Raw genomic sequence first — 25,123 nt, forward strand, 5'->3', positions numbered from 1 at the left:
CAAGAATCCAAATGAACACTCTCTTACAAGAATAGGAATGTGGTGAAAGACATTATCTTGAGGTATATATAGGTATTCAAGGAAGGGGGAGTTCTTGGTCGTCAAAGAATCAATAAGTGAATCATGGAACGAGTCAACACTTCTTTCTTCTTCTCTTGCCTTAGATCTATGTGCATTATGGATTGAGTGGAGTGGAATGAGCTGAATGAAGTGGTGCTGGTAGCCAGCTCGAAAAGGGGTATGGTAGAGAATATATAGAGGAGATCTAAAACCTGACCATTACACAAAAGCAAATTAGGCTTGGAATCACCGGTATAATACCAGCTGAATTATTGAACCAGTTCAAATAAAATTGAACGGCTTGGGTCGTGTTCAGGAATGTGAAGAAATACGATGGAAGTACCAATGGAAAAAATGAGAGGGGGCTTCGGAAAAAAGGTATCAACTTTTCTACTACTCCATCCGTTCCTAAATATAAGTCTTTTTAGAGATTGCACTATGGACTACATACGGATGTTTATAGACATATTTTAGAATGTACATTCACTCATTTTTTTTCGTATGTAATCTCTTATTGGAATCTCTAAAAAGACTTACATTTCGGAACGGAGGGAGTAGTATAGAATGGCTTAGAAGTAGCAGCAAATTCAAACCAAAAAACACAAAGAACCTGGCTGAAAGATCCGCCACCAAACGAGAGATAGAATTTCGACAGTTGAGTGTGAAGTTTGAATCGATATTCTGGCTGGTGCAACAGATGATGCAAACGGCGCATAGATAAAGTTACAAGTTCCAAACACATTAATTTATGTCATTTGCTTATTTCTGTGTGTACTTGTCAACCATGCATGCATGCAGACATGCACGGCCAGTACACAATAGTCGCCATATGCATGCAGGAAGCGTTTTACTTCTTGCACACCACACCCTTGCCGTCCATGCCACTGGCACAGGTGACACCAGCGAGCTCAGATAGCACCGCGGCACCGTCGTTTCCACGGCTGACTCCATAGCGCGCCACGCTGCAGTCGGCGGCGAACATGCTGGAGGTGGTGAAGGTGGCATCTCCTCCCATGGTGGGCATGGATGCCCTCACGTCGAAATGGTTGGCGTAGTCGGAGCGGTACGTCTGTCCGACCACACCGTGGACGTCGTCGGTGAGCGCGTCGAACTTGAACGCCAGCTCGAGATGCGCGAGGCAGTCATCGGCGGTGACGCCGTAGCGGTGCACCCTCGATTCTTCCTTGGTGATGGGCACGGCGTTGGCCCTGACGCTGAACTTTCCGTCGAGGGTGATGAGCACGCCGTTGGCCGCCTTGGTGCGGGTCACGGACAGCTCGGGGACGCGGCTGGAGGTCCACTTGGCGCCTTCGACCAGGTCGGCGGGGAGATACACCGGCTCGCCGTCCAGGATGATCTCGAGGTGCTCGACGGCGTCGTCCCAGGTGCCGGTCTTCCTGGCGCCGAGGTAGAGGCGGTGGCCGTCGAAGAGCACGGCGATGGCCTGGATCCAGGTGAAGTCCCGTGACATGCCGCTGTGGCCGCTCTTGCCGATGAAGTGCGCGTTGATGTGAAGGTCACGGTCGGAGACGACGCAGAAGTCGGCGTCCCTGCGTCCGTGGAAGTAGAAGGCGTTGCCGTCACCACCTATGAACCGCGGGTCGCCGCACGCCCCCGGGGTGTTGCAGACTGCACGAAGGCACGAACCAAAACCATTAACCAACAAAATCAACGTCACTATAGTTGTACCTGCACAGTTAAGACACGAAGTGCTCACCGCAGACGGGTTTGCATGATTTGCAGTCGACGTAGCAGGACTGGGGGCAGATGGCTGGGCAGTTCATCTTCTGGTTGGAGCAGTAGGGGTTCACCCTGAGACTCTCACTGCACTTGACGCTTATCGGCTTGGGCTTGGGCTTCGGCCCCTGGGCATTGGGCGCCCGTGGCTTGGATTGCGCGGTGGCGGCCCCCGCGGCGGCCAGAAGGACGACGGCCGCTAAAGCCAGCACGACTCCCAGACGCGTCGCCATTGCGAACGCCCTCACGCTGTCACTAGTTACTATAGTGTTTTTGTTGCTGATGATTGACCGAGTTGAATGGGTACGTTTGTATGCATGGTTCCTATGCAATTTATAGGCCGATCGATCGATCGAGTTGGCTTCTATCTAGCTTACTTGGTAATTAAATGTCGCTTGTCAACGCCGCTCGCTTGAAGCGGAAAAGATTATACTGTCCTTTGCGTGCATAGGTGCATGAGTAGATCGAGCTTTATGTCAGTTGCCTGCTACTCTTACCTACGTACGTAGCTCCTGTGCTACATACATGCATGTATGTATACAAGTACAGTACACTCTGTGTACTAGCGTAGCAGGTTTTCAGGGCAAGATTGCCAGGGTGCAACTTAATCTTCAAGGAAAGAGGCCAAAGCATGTGCTTAGCAGCCTACTGAAGGAAGCGATCCGAGCGTCTCGCCGTCCTAGATTACAATACAATATCTACCCTTTTACTCTCTTCTTGTCCTATTCATTTTGTCGCATCATTCATCAAGTCAAATTTTGAGAATCTTGAAAAGCTGCCGTTGATCTAGCGAGTCCAAAGAGCGTCATCGTCATCGTCTCTCTCTTACCAGAGCGAAGCAAATCTTGTTGTATTACAAGGTCAGAAAGTCGTTGTGCTAAGGCCCCATAGGTCGGACTAGCGCGTCAGACCAATAACCGTCGCCGATGAAGAGAAGGTAAGTAGAAGATCAAACTTGTAAACACACAAACGAAGACTAGATCAACACAGATCCACAAAAGACCAACGCCGATCGAACCTCATGAGATTCGACGGAGGCACACCTCCACACACCCTCCGACATTATAGACACACCACCTAGATGGGCATAGGACGTGGGAGTCATTATTCCTACTAGGGGGCATCGCGGCCGCCACACAACCCAACCAAGACGTTGAACAAAACAAAAAACAAGAGTGGAGTGCTTCCCGTCGATGGAGAGCCAGAGTCCTCCGCACCTCTCCGACCCAAAGCCATCAGATGCTAGCCGGGCCGGCAGCGGCGCCGACAGAAGGAGGAAACAACCTATTTGTGTGGGAGTCACCTAGTGACTACGTATTAATTAGCATAATCATTTTGTCCAATCATTTAGAGGTAAATGCAGAGAAATGGTTTGTTAAACTTTTGTTATGTCTTAGTAGATCGTTTTGTCCTATGGTGATTGGTTATCTATTATGATTGATTTGAATTCTATGTTATGATATGTTGCTATTTTTTGATGCCCAACATATGAGCGCGCGCGTATGTGGACCATACTTTAGAGTTAACGGTATGTTGAGATAACTATGCATAGGGCGGCTGGAGTGACAGATAGTACCGAGTCTGAGTATAGGAGTTGATGCATGAGATAAAAGGGAGCCTCAATCTTAATGCTATGATTGGCTTTTATCTTAATAAATTCTTAGTTGTTGTGCATGTTTGTTAAGGGTTATAATCATAAGTACATGTTATCAATCCCATTGTTAAATTGGAGTCTTGTATGGAGCCTTCTCAGGGCGTTGCAATGTGGACCTTCGGATTAAGTGTCCAAAAGTAACCTAGCCGTTCGATTTTCAGGTGAAAGGATCTGTCCGTTGGATCTTCACTGATGTGACAATCAATGAATAGTAACTGTCGTTTCTCCCCCGTTCAACCACCCTCATGCACTATGACAGGTTGGACCCGGGCGCTGTAGGCCACGTCAGTCAGTGACCGAGTGGGTGAGCTGCGCCCGTCGCTGCTCCTTGCGTGCGAGATGGTGTGCCACCGCCTGTAATTTTCGGTGCCCGTAGAGGGCATTATTGGTATTTCACGTGTTCTTCCTTGCGTGGTGCTTCGTGTGTGACTGTCTCTTGGGGTAAAGGCGAGGAGCCGGTTGGTTGGGCCAGAACCCTAGCACTCTCTCTCTCCGTTTCACCGTTCTCCTCTTCCTCTCTTGCATCCGGGCGCCGTCGTCTCGCTGCTTCTCCCGCCGTTGATCCTCAGGTCTGGTCTGTGTCTCCGCTTGTCGTCTCTTGGTTGATACGTGTGTGCCCGTCCTCTGATGCGGAGGTGTTGTTTGTAGCTTCGACCGACGGCTAGGGCTGGATTTCTGCTGTGGATGATGCCTCTCTGTTCTTTGCCCGGTTTATTGCAATTGACGAGGTGATTTCTCATGCTTGGCTTTGATCTACTCTCGATTTTTTTGATCTCCGGTTGATTTCTTGGATTTGTTTCTGTCCGTTGCGCAGGATTGGGGTTAGGGTTTGCTGAGACTTAGCCCTCGGTCGTTGTCGCGTCGTCCTAGTCTTCGGCTTCCAAGGGATTGGATCTGGTGCGGGTATTTCTTGCTGGGGTCTCTATTGACGGTCGTTGGGAAGGTACTTTCCTAGATTCATTTTTTGTGCCACCTTTTTGCCTCTATGCTCGTCTTGCTGGTTGTAATGGTCGATTTGGTTGTTGCATAGGAGCATTTATTATGGTAGTCCTGTTGTTTGATGGTTGTGATGTCGTGTGTCGTTGACAGAGGTTGTGGGTCTTTGTTAAAGCCTTGTGTCAGGAGGATCCGTATATACGTGGTTCAGGCTACTTTTGGTTATTGGTATGAGCTTGCCATGTGTTTAGATAAAGTGGTTCGTGCTTAAGTGTAGGGGTTTGTTTTGATTGGAGGCTATTTTTAGTTTGTAGGATCCGCTTCTTGAGGTTTGTCTTGGATATATGCCTGAGCAGCCTGGCTGGTATTCTAGCTTATGTGTCGTGTTCCAGGGTGTAGTGAGTACGTCGGTTGATATTTGAATTCATGTATATTTACAGGCTAGGTAAGATGAATGATTGTCAAGTATTAAAAGGTGAATTATGCGTTATGTTTCCTGGTGTGCTGATCTATGGTCCTGGGGCTTTTAGTTTGGGTGATCTGCTTCTCTTGTTTGTTTTTTCCCTGTCTGGGTGCTTTGTGTTGATCTTCTGAATTGAATGATCTAACGTTTGTTCCTGGTTTTTTTCTCTTTCTTGTGTGGAGTGGGTTTACTTTTTGATGGGTACTATCTATGGCAGGATGTTTGCTGTGAGTTGTTCGTATGTGCATTTGTTGGATGCCGTCGCCTCTCGATGCCATTTTCCATTCCACTCATACCTGCGAGAGGTTATGGAAGATGGTGATTTTCTCGGTGGAGTCGAGATTGAGGTTGATGTTCCTGGTAGTGATGCATTGACAGTCAGGAGGTTCTTCTGGTCCCAGGCCAGTGTGGGCTTATCCATTTATGGAAGTGTTGCTTTCCAGGCAATTTCTTTTCTACAAGGGGTGTATGGGTTTGTTGTGTTGGATTACAATTATAGGAGTATGTCTACTTATCGAGAGCTTGCTCGCTCTGCGGTGGTTCTGGTTGCGTGGTTGGTCAGGGACACGCCGCCTGTTGCACGTGCTGATGGGTCTGGCATTGTGGATGACGTTGATGTTGTTTCGCAGCGACGGATGCTCCATGCTGCCTTAGTTATGGTGGCATGTGCTTTATAGCACTAGTGTAGGGTTTCTTTGGTTTTCTTTTTGATTGTTTGGTCTTTTACTTCCTCTAGGTGTTGTGTGTCCGAATCATTATGTATATGCTACTATGTGCAGCTGGTATGTTGTACTATTTAGCAATTATGTTCATCTGTACTAATCGACATTCAATAAATTGTTAATAGCTTCTGCTCTTTTATCGTTTGTGGTTCTGGTTCAACCTTTCATATCTGTATACTCTGTCTTGGCATATGTGTTAATCTTACTGCTCGCTAATAATGCTTTATTATATGCCCTATCTGGAAGTTTATGTATGTGTCTTTGTTGTCTTGTATTGTTTAGTCTTGGATTGCCATGGTACCGTATGGTGGGGTGCTTGTCTGTGGGTGTGTTGTTGTCTAGGGCAGTGTTTGTATGGCAGGTCAGAGGGGCGATGGTCGTGGACGAGGCAAGGGGTGTGATAGATGGGCTATCCGTGGGCGCGCCGGTGCTGGCCTAGGCGATGATGCCCCCGTCGGATGTGGCAATGGCTCGGGAAGGGGAGGTGCCTCTGGCCAGGAGGGCTCCTTTGCACGCAGACCTGTGGCTAAGCGGGGTGGTGCCCGGAGACGTGTACTTGTCACTGATGGGGAACGTAGTAATTTTAATAAAAATCCTACAATCATGCAAGATCTATCTAGGTGATGCATAGCAACGAGAGGGGAGAGTGTTATCTATGAACCCTCGTAGACCGAAAGCGGAAGCGTTATGACAACGCGATTGATGTAGTCGTACATCTTCACGATCCGACCGATCCTAGCACCGAAGGTACGACACCTCCGCTATCTGCACACGTTCAGCTCAGTGACGTCCCACGAACTCTAGATCCAGCTAAGGTCGAGGGAGAGTTTCGTCAGCACGATGACGTGATGACAGTGATGATGAAGTTATCGATGCAGGGCTTCGCCTAAGCACTACAATCATATGACCGAGGTGGAAATCTGTGGAGGGGGGGCACTGCACACGTCTAAACAATCAACTTGTGTGTCTATGGGGTGCCCCCCTCCCCCGTATATAAAGTAGTGGAGGAGGGGAGGGTCGGCCCTCTCTATGGCGCACCCAAGGGGGGAGTCCTACTCCCGGTAGGAGTAGGTTTCCCCCCTTCCCTAGTTGGAGTAGGAGAAGAAAGAAGAGGGAGAGGGAGAGAAGGAAAGGGGGGTCGGCCCCCTTCCCAATTCGCATTGGGCTTGGGGAGCACCTTGGCCGCCTCCTCCTCTCTTTCACCATGGCCCATTAAGGCCCATTAACTCCCCGGGGGGTTTCGGTAACCTCCGGTACTCTAGAAAAATGCCCGAACCACTCGGAACCTTTCTGTTGTCCAAACGTAGCCTTCCAATATATCAATCTTTATGTCTCGACCATTTCAAGACTCCTCGTCATGTCTGTGGTCACATCAGGGACTCCGAACAACCTTAGGTACATCAAAACACATAAGCTCATAATACCGATCATCATCGACCGTTAAGTGTGCGGACCCTACGGGTTCGAGAACTATGTAGACATGACCGAGACTCACTTACGATCAATAACCAATAGCGGAACCTGGATGCTCACATTGGTTCCTACATATTCTACGAAGATCTTTATCAGTCAAACCGCATAACAACATACGTTGTTCCCTTTGTCATCGGTATGTTACTTGCCCGAGATTCGATCGTCGGTATCTCAATACCTAGTTCAATCTCGTTACCGGCAAGTCTCGTTACTCGTTCCGTAATACTTCATCCTGTAACTAACTCTTTAGTCACAATGCTTGCAAGGCTTATAGTGATGAGTATTACCGAGAGGGCCCAGAGATACCTCTCCGAAACACTGAGTGACAAATCCTAATCTCGATCTATACCAACCCAACAAACACCTTCAGAGACACCTGTAGAGCACCTTTATAATCACCCATTTATGTTGTGACGTTTGGTAGCACACAAAGTGTTCTTCCAGTATTAGGGAGTTGCATAATCTCATAGTCTGACAAACTTGTATAAGTCATGAAGAAAGCAGTAGCAATGAAACTGACAGGATCATAATGCTAACCTAACGGATGGGTCATGTCCATCACATCATTCTCCTAATGACGTGATCCCGTTCATCAAATGACAACACATGTCCATGGTTAGGAAACATAACCATCTTTGATTAACGAGCTAGTCAAGTAGAGGCATACTAGGGACTATATGTTTTGTCTATGTATTCACACATGTACTAAGTTTCTGGTTAATACAACTATAGCACGAATAATAAAAATTTATCATGAATTAAGGAAATAAATAATAAATTTATTATTGCCTCTAGGGCATATTTCCTTCAGTCTCCCACCTGCACTAGAGTCAATAATCTAGATTACATAGTAATGATTCTAACACCCATGGAGCTTTGGTGTTGATCATGTTTTGCTCGTTGTAAGGGCTTATTTATCCCATAGTGGTTTTGGTGATTGATGAAAATGCTTTTGCAGACTAATCGTGTGTGTTAAGTTCTTTCAGAGAATCATCCATTGGCACGAGACGATTTCCTCCCCTCGGTGTTTTTATTCAAGATGGTGTAGCTCCTGCATTTCGTTGTTGGTGGACTAGTTTCGTAGGAGTCATCGTACTATTAAGAGGGGATCCGTTTTGGTAAGACTAGGGTGGAATCAACACGTACACATCCTTATCACACCCGTCGTCTTCCTTTCGCATCTTTGGAGCTGCACCTCTCTTTCGTACTTGCTTTGCCCTGTGCCAGCGGTAGTACCGCGGTCTACAGCGGTAGTACTGCCGAAGCCCCCCCCAGCGGTAGTACCGCTCCACGAAGCGGTAGTACCGCTCTAAGCGGTAGTACCGCTCCGCAGAGCGGTAGTACCGCTCGCGGGCTTCGGCCGTAGTACCGCGTAGTACCGTGCCTACTGCCGCCTCGATTCGAGACGGTGTTTTCTCGTGTCGGGTTTTGCGGCACTAGCAGCGGCAGTAGAAGCGGTAGTACCGCTCTGAGTGGTAGTACCGCTCTACTCCCGCGGTAGTACCGCTCTGGGGCCAGTGGCCTGACTTTCTCTTCAGCGCGGTAGTACCGCTGGATAGGGAGCGGTAGTACCGCCCGCAGCGGTAGTACCGCTCTTCCCTAGCGGTAGTACCGCCCTCCCTAGCGGTAGTACCACTCTGTGCGGGGCTGCTCAGTGGGGTAACGGTTGGATGTGTCCCCCCCACTATATAAAGGGGTCTTCTTCTTCTAGTTGACCTACCTCTTTCCCCCAAAGCTCCATTGTTGCTCAAAGCTCCATTTTCGCCCGATCTCTCTCCCTAGCCAATCAAACTTGTTGATTTGCTCGGGATTGGTTGAGAAGGCCCAGATCTACACTTCCACCAAGAGAAATTTGATTCCCCCCACTTATCCCTTGCGGATCTTGTTACTCTTGGGTGTTGAGCACCCTAGACGGTTGAGGTCACCTCGAAGCCATACTCCATTGTGGTGAAGCTTCGTGGTGTTGTTGTTGTTGTTGGGAGCCTCCGGTTGTTGTGGAGTTTGCCCCAACCTTGCTTGTAAAGGTTCGGTCGCCGCCTTCAAGGGCACCAATAGTGGAATCACGGCATCTCGCATTGTGTGAGGGCGTGAGGAGAACACGGTGGCCCTAGTGGCTTCTTGGGGAGCATTGTGCCTCCACACCGCTCCAAACGGAGACGTACTTCCCTTTAAAAGGAAGGAACTTCGGTAACACATCCTCGTCTCCACCGGCTCCACTCTTGGTTATCTCGTACCTTTACTTTTGCAAGTCTATTTGTTTTACATCCTTTGCTTGCTTGTGTGCTAGTTGTCATTGCATCATATAGGTTGCTCACTTAGTTGCACATCTAGACCATATCGATCGTTTCAATTGGTATCAGAGCCTCGTCTCTTTATTAAGGACTTTGCCGTCCGAAGAGTATGGTTGACACCAACGATGGTGCGGAGGAACACTCCGGTGTGAATCCCATCTCGTCTTCGGCCGAAGGGGGAACCTCGGTCTCACGTGAGGAATTCAATGTGGCTTTAGACACATTGAAAACCTCCATGACGGCCGAGGTTAAAAGCATGTTTACTGAATTTCTAGAGGGACTTAAACTATCTACCTCGCCTATGAAAGTGGGTGATCCCACTAACAAGGTGACGGATGCTAACTCCGATAAGGGGGAAGCTAAAATTGAAAAGAGTCCTTCTACTAGTGGTAGAAATGGCATCGGCATCTTTGCCCATGTGGAACCTCCTGTCTATAGAGGACTGATTCCCTCCACTCATTTAAATCATGCCGGTCCTCCTCCTAAATATGTAAAAAATGAAGACTTTGATTCTTGGGTTTATCGCTTCAAGCGACATTTAAAACATGTGAACACTAACCTTTGGAGAATCATTGAAGAAGGTTTCTATCCTCACGACCCAAGCAACTTCACCCCTCGAGAAGAAGTGGACAATCAATTCAATGAGAGTGCTCTCTTCATCATCCAAGATGCTATCCTTCCCGAAGATCTTCCTCATCTTCGACCTCATGGCATGGCTAGAGAAGCATGGAAGTGTGTCGAGCGTATGTACAGAGGAAGTGCTAGCATTCAACGCTCCAACTATGAAGTGGTGCAAGATGAAGCCGATGAGTTTGCAATGAAATAGGATGAAGAACCTCGTGAGCTCTTTCGAAGAGTGACCAAACTTGCGGTCGCACTCCGAGATCATGGGAGTAAGGACACGGATGACAACTGGATCAAGCGCAAGTTCCTTAAGGCCATGATGCCCTACAATAAGGCCATGTCCTCAGTCATCCGGCAAAGACCGGACTTCCACTCCATGACCTCTAATGAAGTGTTGGATGAGTTTATTCAATGAACATCTTGGATAAGACCGCCGACAATGCGGTGCTCCGTTCCCAAAGGGCCAAGAAGCCCAACCTTGCTCTGAAGGCCAAGATTATTGTGGAAGAAGAGGAAGAAGTGGAAGATGAGGAAAGCAACCCCGAAGACACCAAATTTGATTATCATGAGCACATGGCCCTTGCTTCGAGACAATTTTGGAACAAGAAGAGTTCAAGACCCAACTTCAACAAGAACAACTCCAGTGGCGTCAAGGGGAAGCAACGAGTTAGAACTTGCTTCAATTGTGGCAATGTGAGCCATTTCGTTGCGGATTGTCCTTACGAGAAGCGGGAAGACAATGGTGGCAAGTTCATCCAAAAAGACAAAGCCAAGTCCTTCCCCAACAAGAACAACTTCGCCAAAAGGACTCCGACTCGTGGATTGGTGGTTCAAGAAGAATACCAAGAGGATGACGATGATGATGAAAATGAAGAAGCAATGGCCATGGCATCAGTTGCCATTGCCACTACTCCCCGGGTGTCTCTCTTTGATTCACCCAACGAAAACATCACCGCCAAATGCCTCATGGCTAAAGCTTCAAACAAGGTAACCCCCAACATTAAAACCACCATCATTCCTAATCCCTCCGTGAAGGATTGCATTGATGAACATTGTGGGTCTAATGAAGAAGTGAATGAGTTTGAGTCGTTTATGAGTAAGCTCAAGGGCAAGTCTAAGAAGCACTTTGTTGCTCTCTTGGAACAACTTGGTGAGGCCAATGACATGATCGAGGCTCACGAAGAAACCATCTCTAAGATGGAAGGTCATAGTCGTGATTATGCCGATGAGATATCGGATCTCTCTAATGCTCTTGAGGAAGAACGTGAGCATCGTTTGGCTCTTGAGGAGTCACACAACGATGGTCACGCTAAACTAAAGAAGGATCTTGATCATGCTCTTGTTGTGTCTCGTGTTCTAGCTTCCGAGAAGGCTAAACTTGGGGTTGATCATGTTAGACTCACGGAGGAGTTTGATGTACTTGACAAGGCCCACAAAGTCTTGAAAAGTGATCATGCCACCCTCAAGGAGTCTCATGCTCAACTCCAAGTTAAGCTAACTAAGGAAAAGGCCACATTTCCTCATATGGTCTTAATTGATAATGCAGATGTTACTAACCCATGTTGTGAGCATGTGCATCTTGTGGAGGAAAATGCCAAGTTGAAGGAACAACTCGATAAAGGCCTTGTGTCATGCATACAAGGCGAGAAGAACCTAAATGACCTTTTGAGCAATCAAAAGGAAGTTGTGGGAAAGGAGGGAGTTGGGTTCGCGCCCAAGTCCAAGAACAAGAAGAAGAACAAGGAGAAGAAGAGAAAGACCAATCGACCTCCTCCGCTCACGCAAACTTTTGTGAAGGAGGGAGAAGGTACTCCTAAGGAGAAGAAGAACAATGGGAAGAGCGGTGAAGCCAAAGAGCGCATCGCCATCTCTCCCAACAAAGACGGCGACTTTAACCCGTCATATGTGTTGTGCCATGCTAGTGATGGACATGTTTATGCTCGATTTGTTGGTTCTTCTTATGAGTACATTGAATGGTCTATTTGGGTTCCCAAGACCCTTGTTACTAACATCAAAGGACCCATTACTAAATGGGTACCTAAAACCAAGCATTAATCTCGTGTAGGTGTTTGCTTCCGGTGGGGGATCATGGTTGCTCGATAGTGGAGCAACAAATCATATGACCGGAAGCAAGGACTTGGTGGTGGACGTGCAAGAGATTCCATCTATGCCCACCAATGTCGAGTGGGGTGATGCATCACATTCTAAGGTATTGGGTCTCGGCAAGGTTGTCATTTCTCATGATTTAACGATCGAGAAAGTCATGCTTGTCGAGTCCCTTGCATACAATTTACTTTCCGTTCGTCAACTTGCACTCATGGGTTTTGCTACGTTCTTTGATATTGATACCGTGGCCCTCTTGTGGAGCAAGACTCTTAAAGTAGCCTTTGTTGGGCATGTCGAGAATGGTCTCTATGTGATTAACTTCTCGGAGCGACCCACTAAGACCGTGACATGCCTAATGGCTAAAGTTGACGTGCGATGGCTTTGGCATCGCCGTTTAGCCCACGTCAATATGAGATCTTTGCAAAGTCTTCTCAAGGGGGACCATGTTCATGCACTAACAAATGTTAGTTTTGCCAAAGATCGTGCTTGCAGTGCTTGTATCGAAGGAAAGCTTCATGAAAAGGCTCACCCTCCTTCAACCATCATCTACTCGAAGAGACCCTTGGAGCTCCTTCACATGGACGTCTTCGGGCCTCCATCTTTTGATAGTCTTGGAGGGAGAAAGTATTGCTTGGTGATTGTGGATGATTATTCAAGATACTCTTGGGTATACTTCTTCAAGAGGAAGAGTGAGACTCAACAAACCGTTATCAACTTTGCAAATGAAGCTCAACGTCAACATGATGCAAAGATCTTGACAATTAGAAGTGACAACGGCACCGAGTTCAAGAACTACACCTTGGATGAGTTTCTTAGTGATGAGGGGATCAAGCATCAATATTCTGCACCATATACCCCTCAACAAAATGGTGTTGCGGAGAGGAAGAACCGGACGTTGATGGATGCGGCAAGGACCATGATGGCGGAGTTCAAGTCTCCATACAACTTTTGGGCCGAAGCCATCAACACCGCATGTCATGCATCCAATCGGCTCTATCTTGGCAAAGGCTTGAACAAGACTCCGTATGAGATACTCACCGGCAACAAGCCCAACCTCAAGTACTTCCGGGTTTTCGGTTGTAAGTGTTTCATTCTCTAGAAAGGTGTTCGTTTCTCTAAATTTGAGGCTAGAGCTCATGAGGGCATATTTGTTGGTTATGCTACAGACTCTCATGCTTACCGTGTCCTCAACAAGTCCACCAGACTCATTGAGGAGACGTGTAACGTGGAGTTTGACGAAAATAACGGCTCCCAAGTGGAGCAAAGTGGTACTTGTGATGTAGGTGATGAAATTCCTCCCCAAGCCATAAGAAGAATGGGTATTGGTCAAATCCTACCCATTAAGGAACCCCTTGTGGCCGAAGGAGAAGGACAATGCTCTACTCAAGTAGAGCCATCACCTCATCAAGACCCACATGCTTCCGAAGAACAAAGTGAAGGCCCTCAACCTTGTGAACAAGACCAAGGGCAAGATCAATCTCAAGATGGTGGTGAACCTCTAAATGATGCCCAAGGTCAAGTTCTCCCTCTCGAGCAAGCTCAAGATCAAGAGCAAACTCAAGCTCAAGGACAAGCCCAAGATCAAGAACAAGCTCAAGACGGCGCTCAAGATGATCGAGTCATCCCTCCCTCCACATCCGAGGAGGAATTAGAGCGTCGTGCCGTGAAGATTGCTTCCAAGCTCACCACTCAAGGCCATCTCATGGAAAATGTATTTGGAAGCCTAAGAAAGGGGGTAAGCACTCGTAGACAATTATCAAACTATTGTGAACATCACGCGTTTGTCTCTTGTGTTGAACCCCAAAAGGTATATGAGGCGCTCGAAGACTCGGATTGGCTCAATGCCATGCATGAAGAACTCAACAACTTCGAGTACAACAAAGTTTGGAGATTGGTGCCAAGGCCATCGGGGAACCACAACGTCATTGGAACAAAGTGGATCTTCAAGAACAAGCAAGATGCTCATGGGAACATCATTCGCAACAAGGCAAGATTGGTAGCACAAGGCTACTCCCAAGTCAAGGGTATCGACTACGGTGAAACCTTTGCTCCCGTTGCTCGTCTTGAATCCATTCGTTTGTTGATCGCATATGCTTCCCATCACAACTTTAAGTTGCAACAAATGGATGTGAAAAGTGCTTTTCTTAATGGTCCCATTAATGAGTTGGTCTATGTCAAGCAACCCCCCGGGTTCGAGGACCCCTACTTCCCGGATCATGTGTATCAACTCGATAAGGCACTCTATGGCCTTAAACAAGCCCCACGTGTGTGTATGACCACCTTACCGAGTTGCTACAAGATCGTGGCTTTGAAGTAGGACAAATCGATCCCACTCTTTTTACTAAGAAGGTCAAAGGGGAGTTGTTTGTATGCCAACTATATGTTGATGACATTATCTTTGGGTCTCCTAACAAAGCTTTCAATGAGGAATTTGCCGCACTCATGACCTCCAAGTTCAAGATGTCTTCGATGGGAGAGTTGAAGTTCTTACTTGGTTTTGACATCAAACAAAGAAGAGAAGGAACCTTCATCAACCAAGCCAAATACACTCAAGACATGCTTAAAAGATTCAAGCTAAGTGATGTCAAACCGGCTACTACACCAATGCCTACCAAGTGCCAACTTGACATCGATCCCAATGGTAAAGCGGTGGATCAAAAGGTATATCGCTCCATGATTGGCTCCTTGCTTTACCTTTGTGCATCTAGACCGGATATCATGTTGAGTGTGGGGATGTGTGCACGTTTTCAAGCTGCACCAAAGGAAAGTCACTTTGTGGCGGTCAAGCGAATCTTTCGATATTTGGCTCATACCCCAAACTTTGGCCTATGGTACCCAAGAGGAGCAAACTTCAAACTTGAAGGCTTCACGGATTCCGATTGGGCGGGAGAAAAAGTGGATAGGAAGTCCACTTCCGGAGGATGCCAATTTCTTGGTTGCTCTTTGGTAAGTTGGTCTTCCAAAAAGCAAAGTTGTGTGTCTCTCTCGTCTACCGAAGCGGAGTATGTGGCGGCCGGTAGTTGTTGTGCTCAACTCCTATGGATGAGGCAAACTTTAAAGGAGTACGGTGTCAATTGTGACAAAGTGCCTCTTTGGTGTGATAATGAAAGTGCCATCAAGATTTCTCTCAACCCGGTGCAACACTTCAAGACGAAGCACATTGAGATTCGGTATCACTTCATCCGGGGTCACATTAGGCGAGGGGAGATCGAGCTCAAGTATGTCAACACTCATGATAACCTTGCAGATATTTTCACGAAGCCCTTGGATGAAGCAAGATTTCGCGAGTTAAGGCATGAGCTAAATATCATTGATTTGAGCAATGTGACTTGAACCCGTGCACCCCCCACCACACTCAGTGTGTTGTCTAGTTTAGGTGTAGGCATGGACATAGGGGGAGTGTTGTTCTCTCAATGAACTCTCCCTCCCCCCATTATGCATAAAACGATCAACTCTTTCACTTTAGCCATTGTTGATGGTGCTTGTGCTTCAAAGACGAGTTTTGGTCATGGACCCAAGGATAATTCTTCGCGGTGCCATACCAATTGACTCAAACATAGGTGGCTCCGGCCACCGCCCTCTCTTGAGAGAGGCCTGAGCTCGCTCTTTTTGTTGTTGTTTGCTTTGAAGGAGTGGGTTCCGGTTCGTGTTTCATGTGTGTTGTCTGGTTGGTCTTTCTCTTGTCGTTGCCTTCTCGTTCTTCTCCGTGTGTTTTTCCCTTTTGTTTTCCTAGAAGATTGTTTTTGGTTGCTGGCGGTACTACCGCCGCTGGCGAGCGGTACTACCGCCCTCCAGCGCGGTACTACCGCTGAGAGGCGCGGGTGGGGGTTATATCGGGGCAGGGGGAGTTTCTTGTCCCCCATACCCATTCGCACGCCCCCTCGCATGTTCCTCTCTCTCTCCAGCAACCGGCGCCGCGGGAGGGCTCCGGCGGATCTCCCTCTCCGGGCCGTCCCTCTCCATTCCCTTCGGTGGAGTCGATCCCCACCTCGTCCTCTTACCATGGATGCCGGTATTGCCCCCGTTCTCTTGTTCTTTCTGTCTAGGTTTCCAATATAGCTTCTTAGGGGTAGTAGCGGTTGCATCTTTAGATTTTTGGCCAAATCTAGGCTTGAGTAGGTTGGAGATTGCTTCTAGGCAGTTTGGATTAGTGTTTGGTTGGAGTATTTTTGAATTTGGTAGGACGGAAGTACCGGATCTGACCACGGTAGTAGGAAACTAGTGTTTCCCCGCCTCAAGCGGTACTACCGCTCTCCCCGAGCGGTACTACCACTGTGGGAGAGTGGTAGTACCGCTGTGAGCGGAACTACCGCTCTCTAGAGCGGTACTTCCGCTTGGAGCGGTACTACCGCCCAAGGTTCACGGTACTACCGCCCTCTACCAGATTCCATTCTACTTCTACTTTTCATTAATCTTTTTGCTCATGTTTGGTGTCTTATGCTCGTGTTTTCTGGTTGTTTGCGTGTTCTTGTGTGTGGTTCCAGGTGATGAGATCCCTGAGCATCAGGCTCGTCGTGTCAATCCCGGACGTGCCTCGTCCAAGCGCTACCACACCACCGAGCCTGCCGGAGGATCCTCAAGTGCTCCACCTCCACCTCCTCCTCCACCTCAACTCCCGAAGAAAGCTGGGGTCAAGCCAAAGACAACCAAAACCGTGCCTGAAATGCCTCCCAAAGAGTTCTGGGCAAGGCGGCGCCGCAACCCGTATGAGGACGACCAAGATCCCACTTTGGTCAACCGTCCGTTCTGGAACACATTTCAGTTTGCCATCTTCTTTGATGTTCTCAAAGCCAAGAAGAATCTCTATGTCAACGTGCACTCCATCGACACCGCGCATATGGAGAGCGATCCCGACTACTTTGGTGAAGCACTTCAGATGTGCACTCAACTGAACATTCTCAGGATCATGCAATTCAACAAGGACTACGATGCTGATATTGTGGCCCAATTCTATGCCACGGTTCACCTAGGGACTGATGTGGATAGGACACTAACTTGGATGACAAATGGCAAGTTGCTTTCTGTCACGTGGAAAGCTTTCATGGAGTTGCTTGGGGTGGAAGATCTAGGTCTTGAGTCTCCGGTTGGCTTTCGCCCCCACGCCCGCGCCCACTGCACTCACAAGCAAGCTCTCTGGCCATACTGCACTCTGAAGATCAACTCTGAGACACACAAGGAAACCTATGAGATGCCTGCCTTTCTAGATATCCTGCACCGCATCTTCAGAGAGACTCTTTTCCCTCGCATTGGGAATCTGGACCAGGTTCATTCTTATCTCGTGGACATGCTTCTTTTCTGCCAGCGTGAGAAGGACAATCCCACCAGGTTGTCATTGGATGTCTCTCATGTTATGTGGGCTGAGTTGGTTTCTGCTATCTCCGAGCGCAAGTGCCCGATCTATGGTCCGTTCATTATGCTGCTCATTGAGAAGGCCTCGGATCGTGTCTATCCCAAGGCGGCACTGGAGATTGGCGATTTGGTCTCTCACGATGTCAAGCGTCTGAGGAAGAAGGATAACTGGGGCACTCAGGCCCCTAGGACTGGTGTTCCGTCATCTGCTGCTGCCATGGAGACTGAGGAGGAGTTTGGTGCTGAGGCTGAGGATGAGGATGATGACTACGTGCCCTCTGGGACAGAGCCATCTTGGGCCAAGAAGCTCAAGGCCAAGGTAAAGAAGCTCTTCTGCATGGAGTCTCACGGTCAGTACATGGCTCACGTGGCTGAGAAGAAGCCCCGCGGTCACCACAAAGAGCTCATGCGTCAGATGGGTGCTACTATGATTAGTGGCTCTGAGGATCAGCTCACCGAGGAGGAGGAGTGGATTCAGCAGCACTGCCCTTGGACTGATTCTGATGCTGAGCACTTCCCGGCTGACGTTGGTGGCGCTGATGACCCCTCTGAGATCTGATGCGTGTGTCCCTCTTTTGCTCTCACCTGGAGCGTTAGCAGCACTCCTTCTCCTTTTTGGTGTCTCGGTGCCAAAGGGGGAGAGAGTTTAGGGATTTGCAAGTTGTGTCTTGTTCGTGTTTTCCTCGCTTTTGCTTTGGTTGGTTTGTCTGTGAGTCCTTAGTTCGAGTGAGACTTAAGTTCGAATCATATGGTGTGAGGCATATGCTACCTTACCTTTCAGTATCATTATCTATGTCTATCTAGCTCATGAGTTGCGTGCTTCTCTTGTTATATCATCTATGCTGCTCTCATACACCATGCTTAGATTGTTGGTCTCTAAAATGTAGGGGGAGCTCTGGTCCTATTATGTGTGCTGTGCAGTCCAAAGCACTTATCGAAATAGCACACATCTAGGGGGAGCCCATCTACATGTTAGGATCGTGGGGTTTGTATGCATACTCTATATCTTGTTTATGCAAATCCCGTATTGTCATCAATCCACCAAAAAGGGGGAGATTGTAAGGGCTTATTTATCCCATAGTGGTTTTGGTGATTGATGACAATGCTTTTGCGGACTAATCGTGTGCGTTAAGTTCTTTCAGAGAATCATCCATTGGCACGAGACGATTTCCTCCCCTCGGTGTTTTTATTCAAGACGGTGTAGCTCCTGCATTTCGTTGTTGGTGGACTAGTTTCGTAGGAGTCACCGTACTATTAAGAGGGGATCCGTTTTTGTAAGACTAGGGTGGAATCAACACGTACACATCCTTATCACACCCGTCGTCTTCCTTTTGCATCTTTGGAGCTACACCTCTCTTCCGTACTTGCTTCGCCCTGTGCCAGCGGTAGTACCGCGGTCTACAGCGTTAGTACCGCCGAAGCCCCCCCAGCGGTAGTACCGCTCCACGAAGCGGTAGTACCGCTCTAAGCGGTAGTACCGCTCCACAGAGCGGTAGTACCGCTCGCGGGCTTCGGCCTAGTACCACGCCTACTGCCGCCTCAATTCGAGACGGTGTTTTCTCGTGTCGGGTTTTGCGGCACTAGCAGCGGCAGTAGAAGCGGTAGTACCGCTCTGAGCGGTAGTACCGCTCTACTCCCACGGTAGTACCGCTCTGGGGCCAGTGGCCTGACTTTCTCTTCAGCGCGGTAGTACCGCTGGATAGGGAGCGGTAGTACCGCCCACAGCGGTAGTACCGCCCTTCCCTAGCGGTAGTACCGCTCTGTGCGGGGCTGCTCAGTGGGGTAACGGTTGGATGTGTCCCCCCCACTATATAAAGGGGTCTTCTTCTTCTAGTTGACCTACCTCTTTCCCCCAAAGCTCCATTGTTGCTCAAAGCTCCATTTTCACCCGATCTCTCTCCCTAGCCAATCAAACTTGTTGATTTGCTCGGGATTGGTTGAGAAGGCCCAGATCTACACTTCCACCAAGAGAAATTTGATTCCCCCCACTTATCCCTTGCGGATCTTGTTACTCTTGGGTGTTGAGCACCCTAGACGGTTGAGGTCACCTCGAAGCCATACTCCATTGTGGTGAAGCTTCGTGGTGTTGTTGTTGTTGTTGGGAGCCTCCGGTTGTTGTGGAGTTTGCCCCAACCTTGCTTGTAAAGGTTCGGTCACCGCCTTCAAGGGCACCAATAGTGGAATCACGGCATCTCGCATTGTGTGAGGGCGTGAGGAGAACACGGTGGCCCTAGTGGCTTCTTGGGGAGCATTGTGCCTCCACACCGCTCCAAACGGAGACGTACTTCCCTTTAAAAGGAAGGAACTTCGGTAACACATCCTCGTCTCCACCGGCTCCACTCTTGGTTATCTCGTACCTTTACTTTTGCAAGTCTATTTGTTTTACATCCTTTGCTTGCTTGTGTGCTAGTTGTCATTGCATCATATAGGTTGCTCACTTAGTTGCACATCTAGACAACCTATTTTGTTACAAAGTTTAATTTGATAAAGAAAAGCTTAAAAATTGTTACTTGCCTATTCACCCCCCCCCTCTAGTCAACCATATCGATCCTTTCACTCGTGCTAGAGGCTTAGTCAACGGGTCTGCAGCATTCAAATTCGTGTGTATCTTGCAAATCTCTATGTCCCCTTCCGACACTTGATAATGGATGGAATTGAAGCATCTCTTGATGTGCTTAGTTCTCTTGTGAAATCTAGATTCCTTTGCCAAGGCAATTGCACCAGTATTGTCACAAAAGATTTTCATTGGACCCGATGCACAAGGTATGACACCTAGATCGGATATGAACTCCTTCATCCAAACTCCTTCATTCGCTGCTTCCGAAGCAGTAATGTACTCCGCTTCACATGTAGATCCCGCCACAACGCTTTGCTTGGAACTGCACCAACTGACAGCTCCTCCATTCAATAAAAATACGTATCCGGTTTGCAACTTAGAGTCATCCGGATCAGTGTCAAAGCTTGCATCGGCGTAACCATTTACGACGAGCTCTTTTCCACCTCCATAAACGAGTAACATATCCTTAGTCCTTTTCAGGTATTTCAGGATGTTCCTAACCGCTGTCTGGTGCTCCACTCCAGGATTACTTTGGTACCTCCCTGCTATGCTTATAGCAAGACCTGCAACAGGTCCGGTACACAGCATTGCATACATGATAGAACCTATGGCTGAAGCATAGGGAATGACTTTCATTTTCTCTCTATCTTCTGAAGTGGTCGGGCATTGAGTTTGACTCAAATTCACACCTTGTAACACAGGTAAGAACCCTTCCTTTGACTGATCCATTTTGAACTTCTTCAAAACTTTAGCAAGGTATGTGCTTTGTGAAATTCCAATTAAGCGTCTTGATCTATATCTATAGATCTTGATGCCCAATATGTAAGCAGCTTCACCGAGATCTTTCATGGAAAAACTCTTATTCGGGTATCCCATTATGCTATTCAGAAATTCTATATCATTTCCAATCAACAATATGTCATCCACATATAATATTAGAAATGCTACAGAGCTCCCACTCACTTTCTTGTAAATACTTCTCCAATAGTCTGTATAAAACCATATGCTTTGATCACACTATCAAAGCATTTATTCCAACTCTGAGAGGCTTGCACCAGTCCATAAATGGATTGCTGGAGCTTGCACACTTTGTTAGCACCCTTTGGATCGACAAAACCTTCTGGTTGCATCATATACAACTCTTCTTCTAGAAATCCATTCAGGAATGCGGTTTTGACATCCATTTCCCAAATTTCATAATCATAAAATGCAACAATTGCTAACATGATTCGGGCAGACTTAAGCATCACTACGAGTGAGAAAGTCTCATCGTACTCAACTCCTTGAACTTGTCGAAAACCTTTCGCAACAAGTCGGGCTTTGCAAACGGTAACATTACCATCTGCGTCTGTCTTCTTCTTAAAGATCAGTTTATTCTCGATGGCTTGCCGATCATCGGGCAAGTCAACCAAAGTCCACACTTTGTTCTCATACATGGATCCCATCTCAGATTTCATGGCTTCAAGCCATTTCGCGGAATCTGGGCTCATCATCCCTTCCTCATAGTTCGTAGGTTCATCCTGGTCTAGTAACATGACTTCCAGAACAGGATTACCGTACCACTCTGGTGCGGATCTTACTTTCGAAGACCTACGAAGTTCGGTAGTAACTTGATGTGAAGTTTCATGATCATCATCATTAGCTTCTTCACTAATTGGTGTACGAATCACTGGAACTGAGTGATGAACTACTTTCCAATAAGGGAGAAGGTACAATTACCTCATCAAGTTCTACTTTCATCCCACTAACTTCTTTCGAGAGAAACTCCTCTAGAAAGGATCCATTCTTAGCAACAAATATTTTGCCTTTGGATCTGTGATAGAAGGTGTATCCAACAGTTTCCTTTGGGTATCCTATGAAGACGCACTTCTCCGATTTGGGTTCGAGCTTATCAGGTTGAGGCTCTTTCACATAAGCATCACAACCCCAAAATTTAAGAAATGACAACTTTGGTTTCTTGCCAAACCACAGTTCATAAGGCGTCGTCTCAACGGATTTTGATGGTGCCCTATTTAAAGTCAATGCAGCCGTCTCTAAAGCATTACCCCAAAACAATAGCAGTAAATCTGTAAGAGACATCATAGATCGCACCATATCCAATAAAGTACGGTTAGGACGTTCATACACACCATTTCGCTGTGGTGCTCCAGGTGGCGTCAGTTGTGAAACTATCCCATGTTATTTCAAATGAAGACCAAACTCATAACTCAAATATTCTCCTCCACGATCAGATTGTAGAAACTTTATTTTCTTGTTACGATGATTTTCCACTTCACTCTGAAATTCTTTGAACTTTTCAAATGTTTCAGACTTATGTTTCGTCAAGTAGATATAACCATATCTGCTCAAATCATCTGTGAAGGTAAGAAAATAATGATACCCACCATGAACCTCAACACTCATTGGTCTGCATACATCAGTATGTATTACTTCCAATAAGTCAGTAGCTCGTTCCATTGTTCTGGAGAATGGAGTTTTAGTCATCTTGCCCATAAGGCACGGTTCACAAGCACGAAGTGATTCATAATCAAGTGATTCCAAAAGTCCATAAACATGGAGTTTCTTCATGCGCTTTACACCGATATGACCCAAATGGCAGTGCCACAAATAAGTTGCACTATCATTATTAACTTTGCATCTTTTGGCTTCAATATTATGAATATGTGTATCATCACTATCGAGATTCAACAAAAATAGACCACTTAGCAAGGGTGCATGACCATAAAAGGTATTACTCATATAAATAGAACAACCATTATTCTCTGATTTAAATGAATAATCGTCTCGCATTAAACAAGATCCAGATATAATGTTCATGCTCAACGCTGGCACCAAATAACAATTATTCAGGTCTAAAACTAATCTCGATGGTAGATGTAGAGGTAGCGTGCCGACGGCGATTACATCGACCTTGGAACCATTTCCCACGCGCATCATCACCTCGTCCTTAGCCAATCTTCGCTTAATCCATAGCCCCTGTTTCGAGTTGCAAATATGAGAAATAGAACCAGTATCAAATACCCAGGCGCTACTGCAAGCATTAGTTAAGTACACATCAATACCATGTATATCAAATATACCTTTCACTTTGCCATCCTTCTTATCCGCCAAATACTTGGGGCAGTTCCGCTTCCAGTGACCAGTCCCTTTGTAGTAGAAGCACTCAGTTTCAGGCTTAGGTCCATACTTGGGTTTCTTCTCTTGAGCAGCAACCTTTTGGCCATTCTTCTTGAAGTTCCCCTTATTCCCTTTGCCCTTTTTTCTTGAAACTAGTGGTCTTGTTGACCATCAACACTTGATGCTCCTTTTTGATTTCTACCTCCGCAACCTTTAGCATTGTGAAGAGCTCGGGAATAGTCTTGTTCATCCCTTGCATATTATAGTTCATCACGAAGCCTTTATAGCTTGGTGGCAGTGATTGAAGAATTCTGCCAATGACACAATCAACTGGAAGATCAACTCCCAGCTGAGTGAAGTGGCTATGGTACCCCGACATTCTGAGTATGTGTTCACTGGAAGAACTATTCTCCTCCATTTTGCAGCTATAGAACTTGTTGGAGACTTCATATCTCTCAACTCGGGCATTTGCTTGAAATATTAACTTCAACTCTTGGAGCATCTCATATGCTCCATGACGTTCAAAACGTCTTTGAAGTCCCGATTCTAAGCCATAAAGCATGGCACACTGAACTATCAAGTAGTCATTAGCTTTGCTCTGCCAGACGTTCTTAACATCATCTGTAGCATCTGCAGCAGGCCTGGCACCTAGCGGTGCTTCCAGGAAATAATTCTTCTGTGTAACAATGAGGATAATCCTCAAGTTACGGACCCAGTCCGTGTAGTTGCTGCCATCATCTTTCAACTTAGCTTTCTCTAGGAACGCGTTAAAATTAAAAGGAACGGTAGCACGAGCCATTGATCTACAACAACATAGACATGCAAAATACTACCAGGTACTAAGTTCATGATAAATTAAAGTTCAATTAATCATATTACTTAAGAACTCCCACTTAGATAGACATCCCTCTAATCATCTATGTGATCACGTCATCCAAATCAACTAAACCATGTTCGATCATCACGTGAGATGGAGTAGTTTTCAATGGTGAACATCACTATGTTGATCATATCTACTATATGATTCACGCTCGACCTTTCGGTCTTAGTGTTCCGAGGCCATATCTGCATATGCTACGCTCATCAAGTTTAACCCGAGTATTCCGCGTGTGCAAAACTGGCTTGCATCCGTTGTATGTGAACGTAGAGCTTATCACACCCGATCATCACGTGGTGTCTCGGCATGACGAACTGTAGAAACGGTGCATACTCAAGGAGAACACTTGTACCTTGAAATTTTAGTAAGGGGTCATCTTATAATGCTACCACCGTACTAAGCAAAATAAGATGGCAACAAGATAAACATCACATGCAATCAAAATATGTGACATGATATGGCCATCATCATCTTGTGCTCGTGATCTCCATCACTGAAGCATCGTCATGATCTCCATCGTCACCGGCGCGACACCTTGATCTCCATCGTAGCATCGTTGTTGTCTCGCCAACTATTGTTACTACAACTATCGCTACTGTTTTGTGATAAAAGTAAAACAATTACATGGTGATTGCATTGCATACAATAAAGCGACCACCATATGGCTCCTACCAGTTGCAGATAACTTTGTTACAAAACATGATCATCTCATACAAAATTTATATCTCATCATGCCTTGACCATATCACATCACAGCAAGCCCTGCAAAAACAAGTTAGACGTCCTCTACTTTATTGTTGCAAGTTTTATGTGGCTGCTACGGTCTTAGCAAGAACCGTTCTTACCTACGCATCAAAACCACAACGATTTTTCATCAAGTGTGTTGTTTTAACCTTCAACAAGGACTGGACGTAGCCACACTCGATTCAACTAAAGTTGGAGAAACAGACACTCACTAGCCACCTGTGTGCGAAGCACGTCGGTAGAACCAGTCTCGCATAAGCATACGCGTAATGTCGGTCTGAGCCGCTTCATCCAACAATACCACCGAGTCAAAGTATGACATGCTGGTAAGCAGTATGACTATTATCGCCCACAACTCTTTGTGTTCTGCTCGTGCATATAACATCTACGCATAGACCTGGCTCTGATACCAC

The 25,123-nt window shown here is 46.9% G+C and overlaps 1 protein-coding gene across 1 annotated transcript; it reads right to left on the bottom strand.

Moving 5' to 3' along the window:
- Positions 1-809: 809 nt before the first annotated feature.
- On the bottom strand, positions 810-2,086 carry LOC119365469. Its single transcript, XM_037631108.1, has 2 exons — positions 1,778-2,086; positions 810-1,689 (listed from the first exon to the last, which is right to left on the bottom strand). The coding sequence occupies exons 1-2, from the start codon at positions 2,028-2,030 to the stop codon at positions 908-910; spliced, it is 1,035 nt and encodes a 344-aa protein (XP_037487005.1). The 5' UTR covers positions 2,031-2,086; the 3' UTR covers positions 810-907.
- Positions 2,087-25,123: the final 23,037 nt, after the last annotated feature.

The sequence above is a fragment of the Triticum dicoccoides genome, chromosome 2B, assembly GCF_002162155.2.
Source record: "Triticum dicoccoides isolate Atlit2015 ecotype Zavitan chromosome 2B, WEW_v2.0, whole genome shotgun sequence".
In the NCBI taxonomy this organism is placed as follows: Eukaryota; Viridiplantae; Streptophyta; class Magnoliopsida; order Poales; family Poaceae; genus Triticum; species Triticum dicoccoides.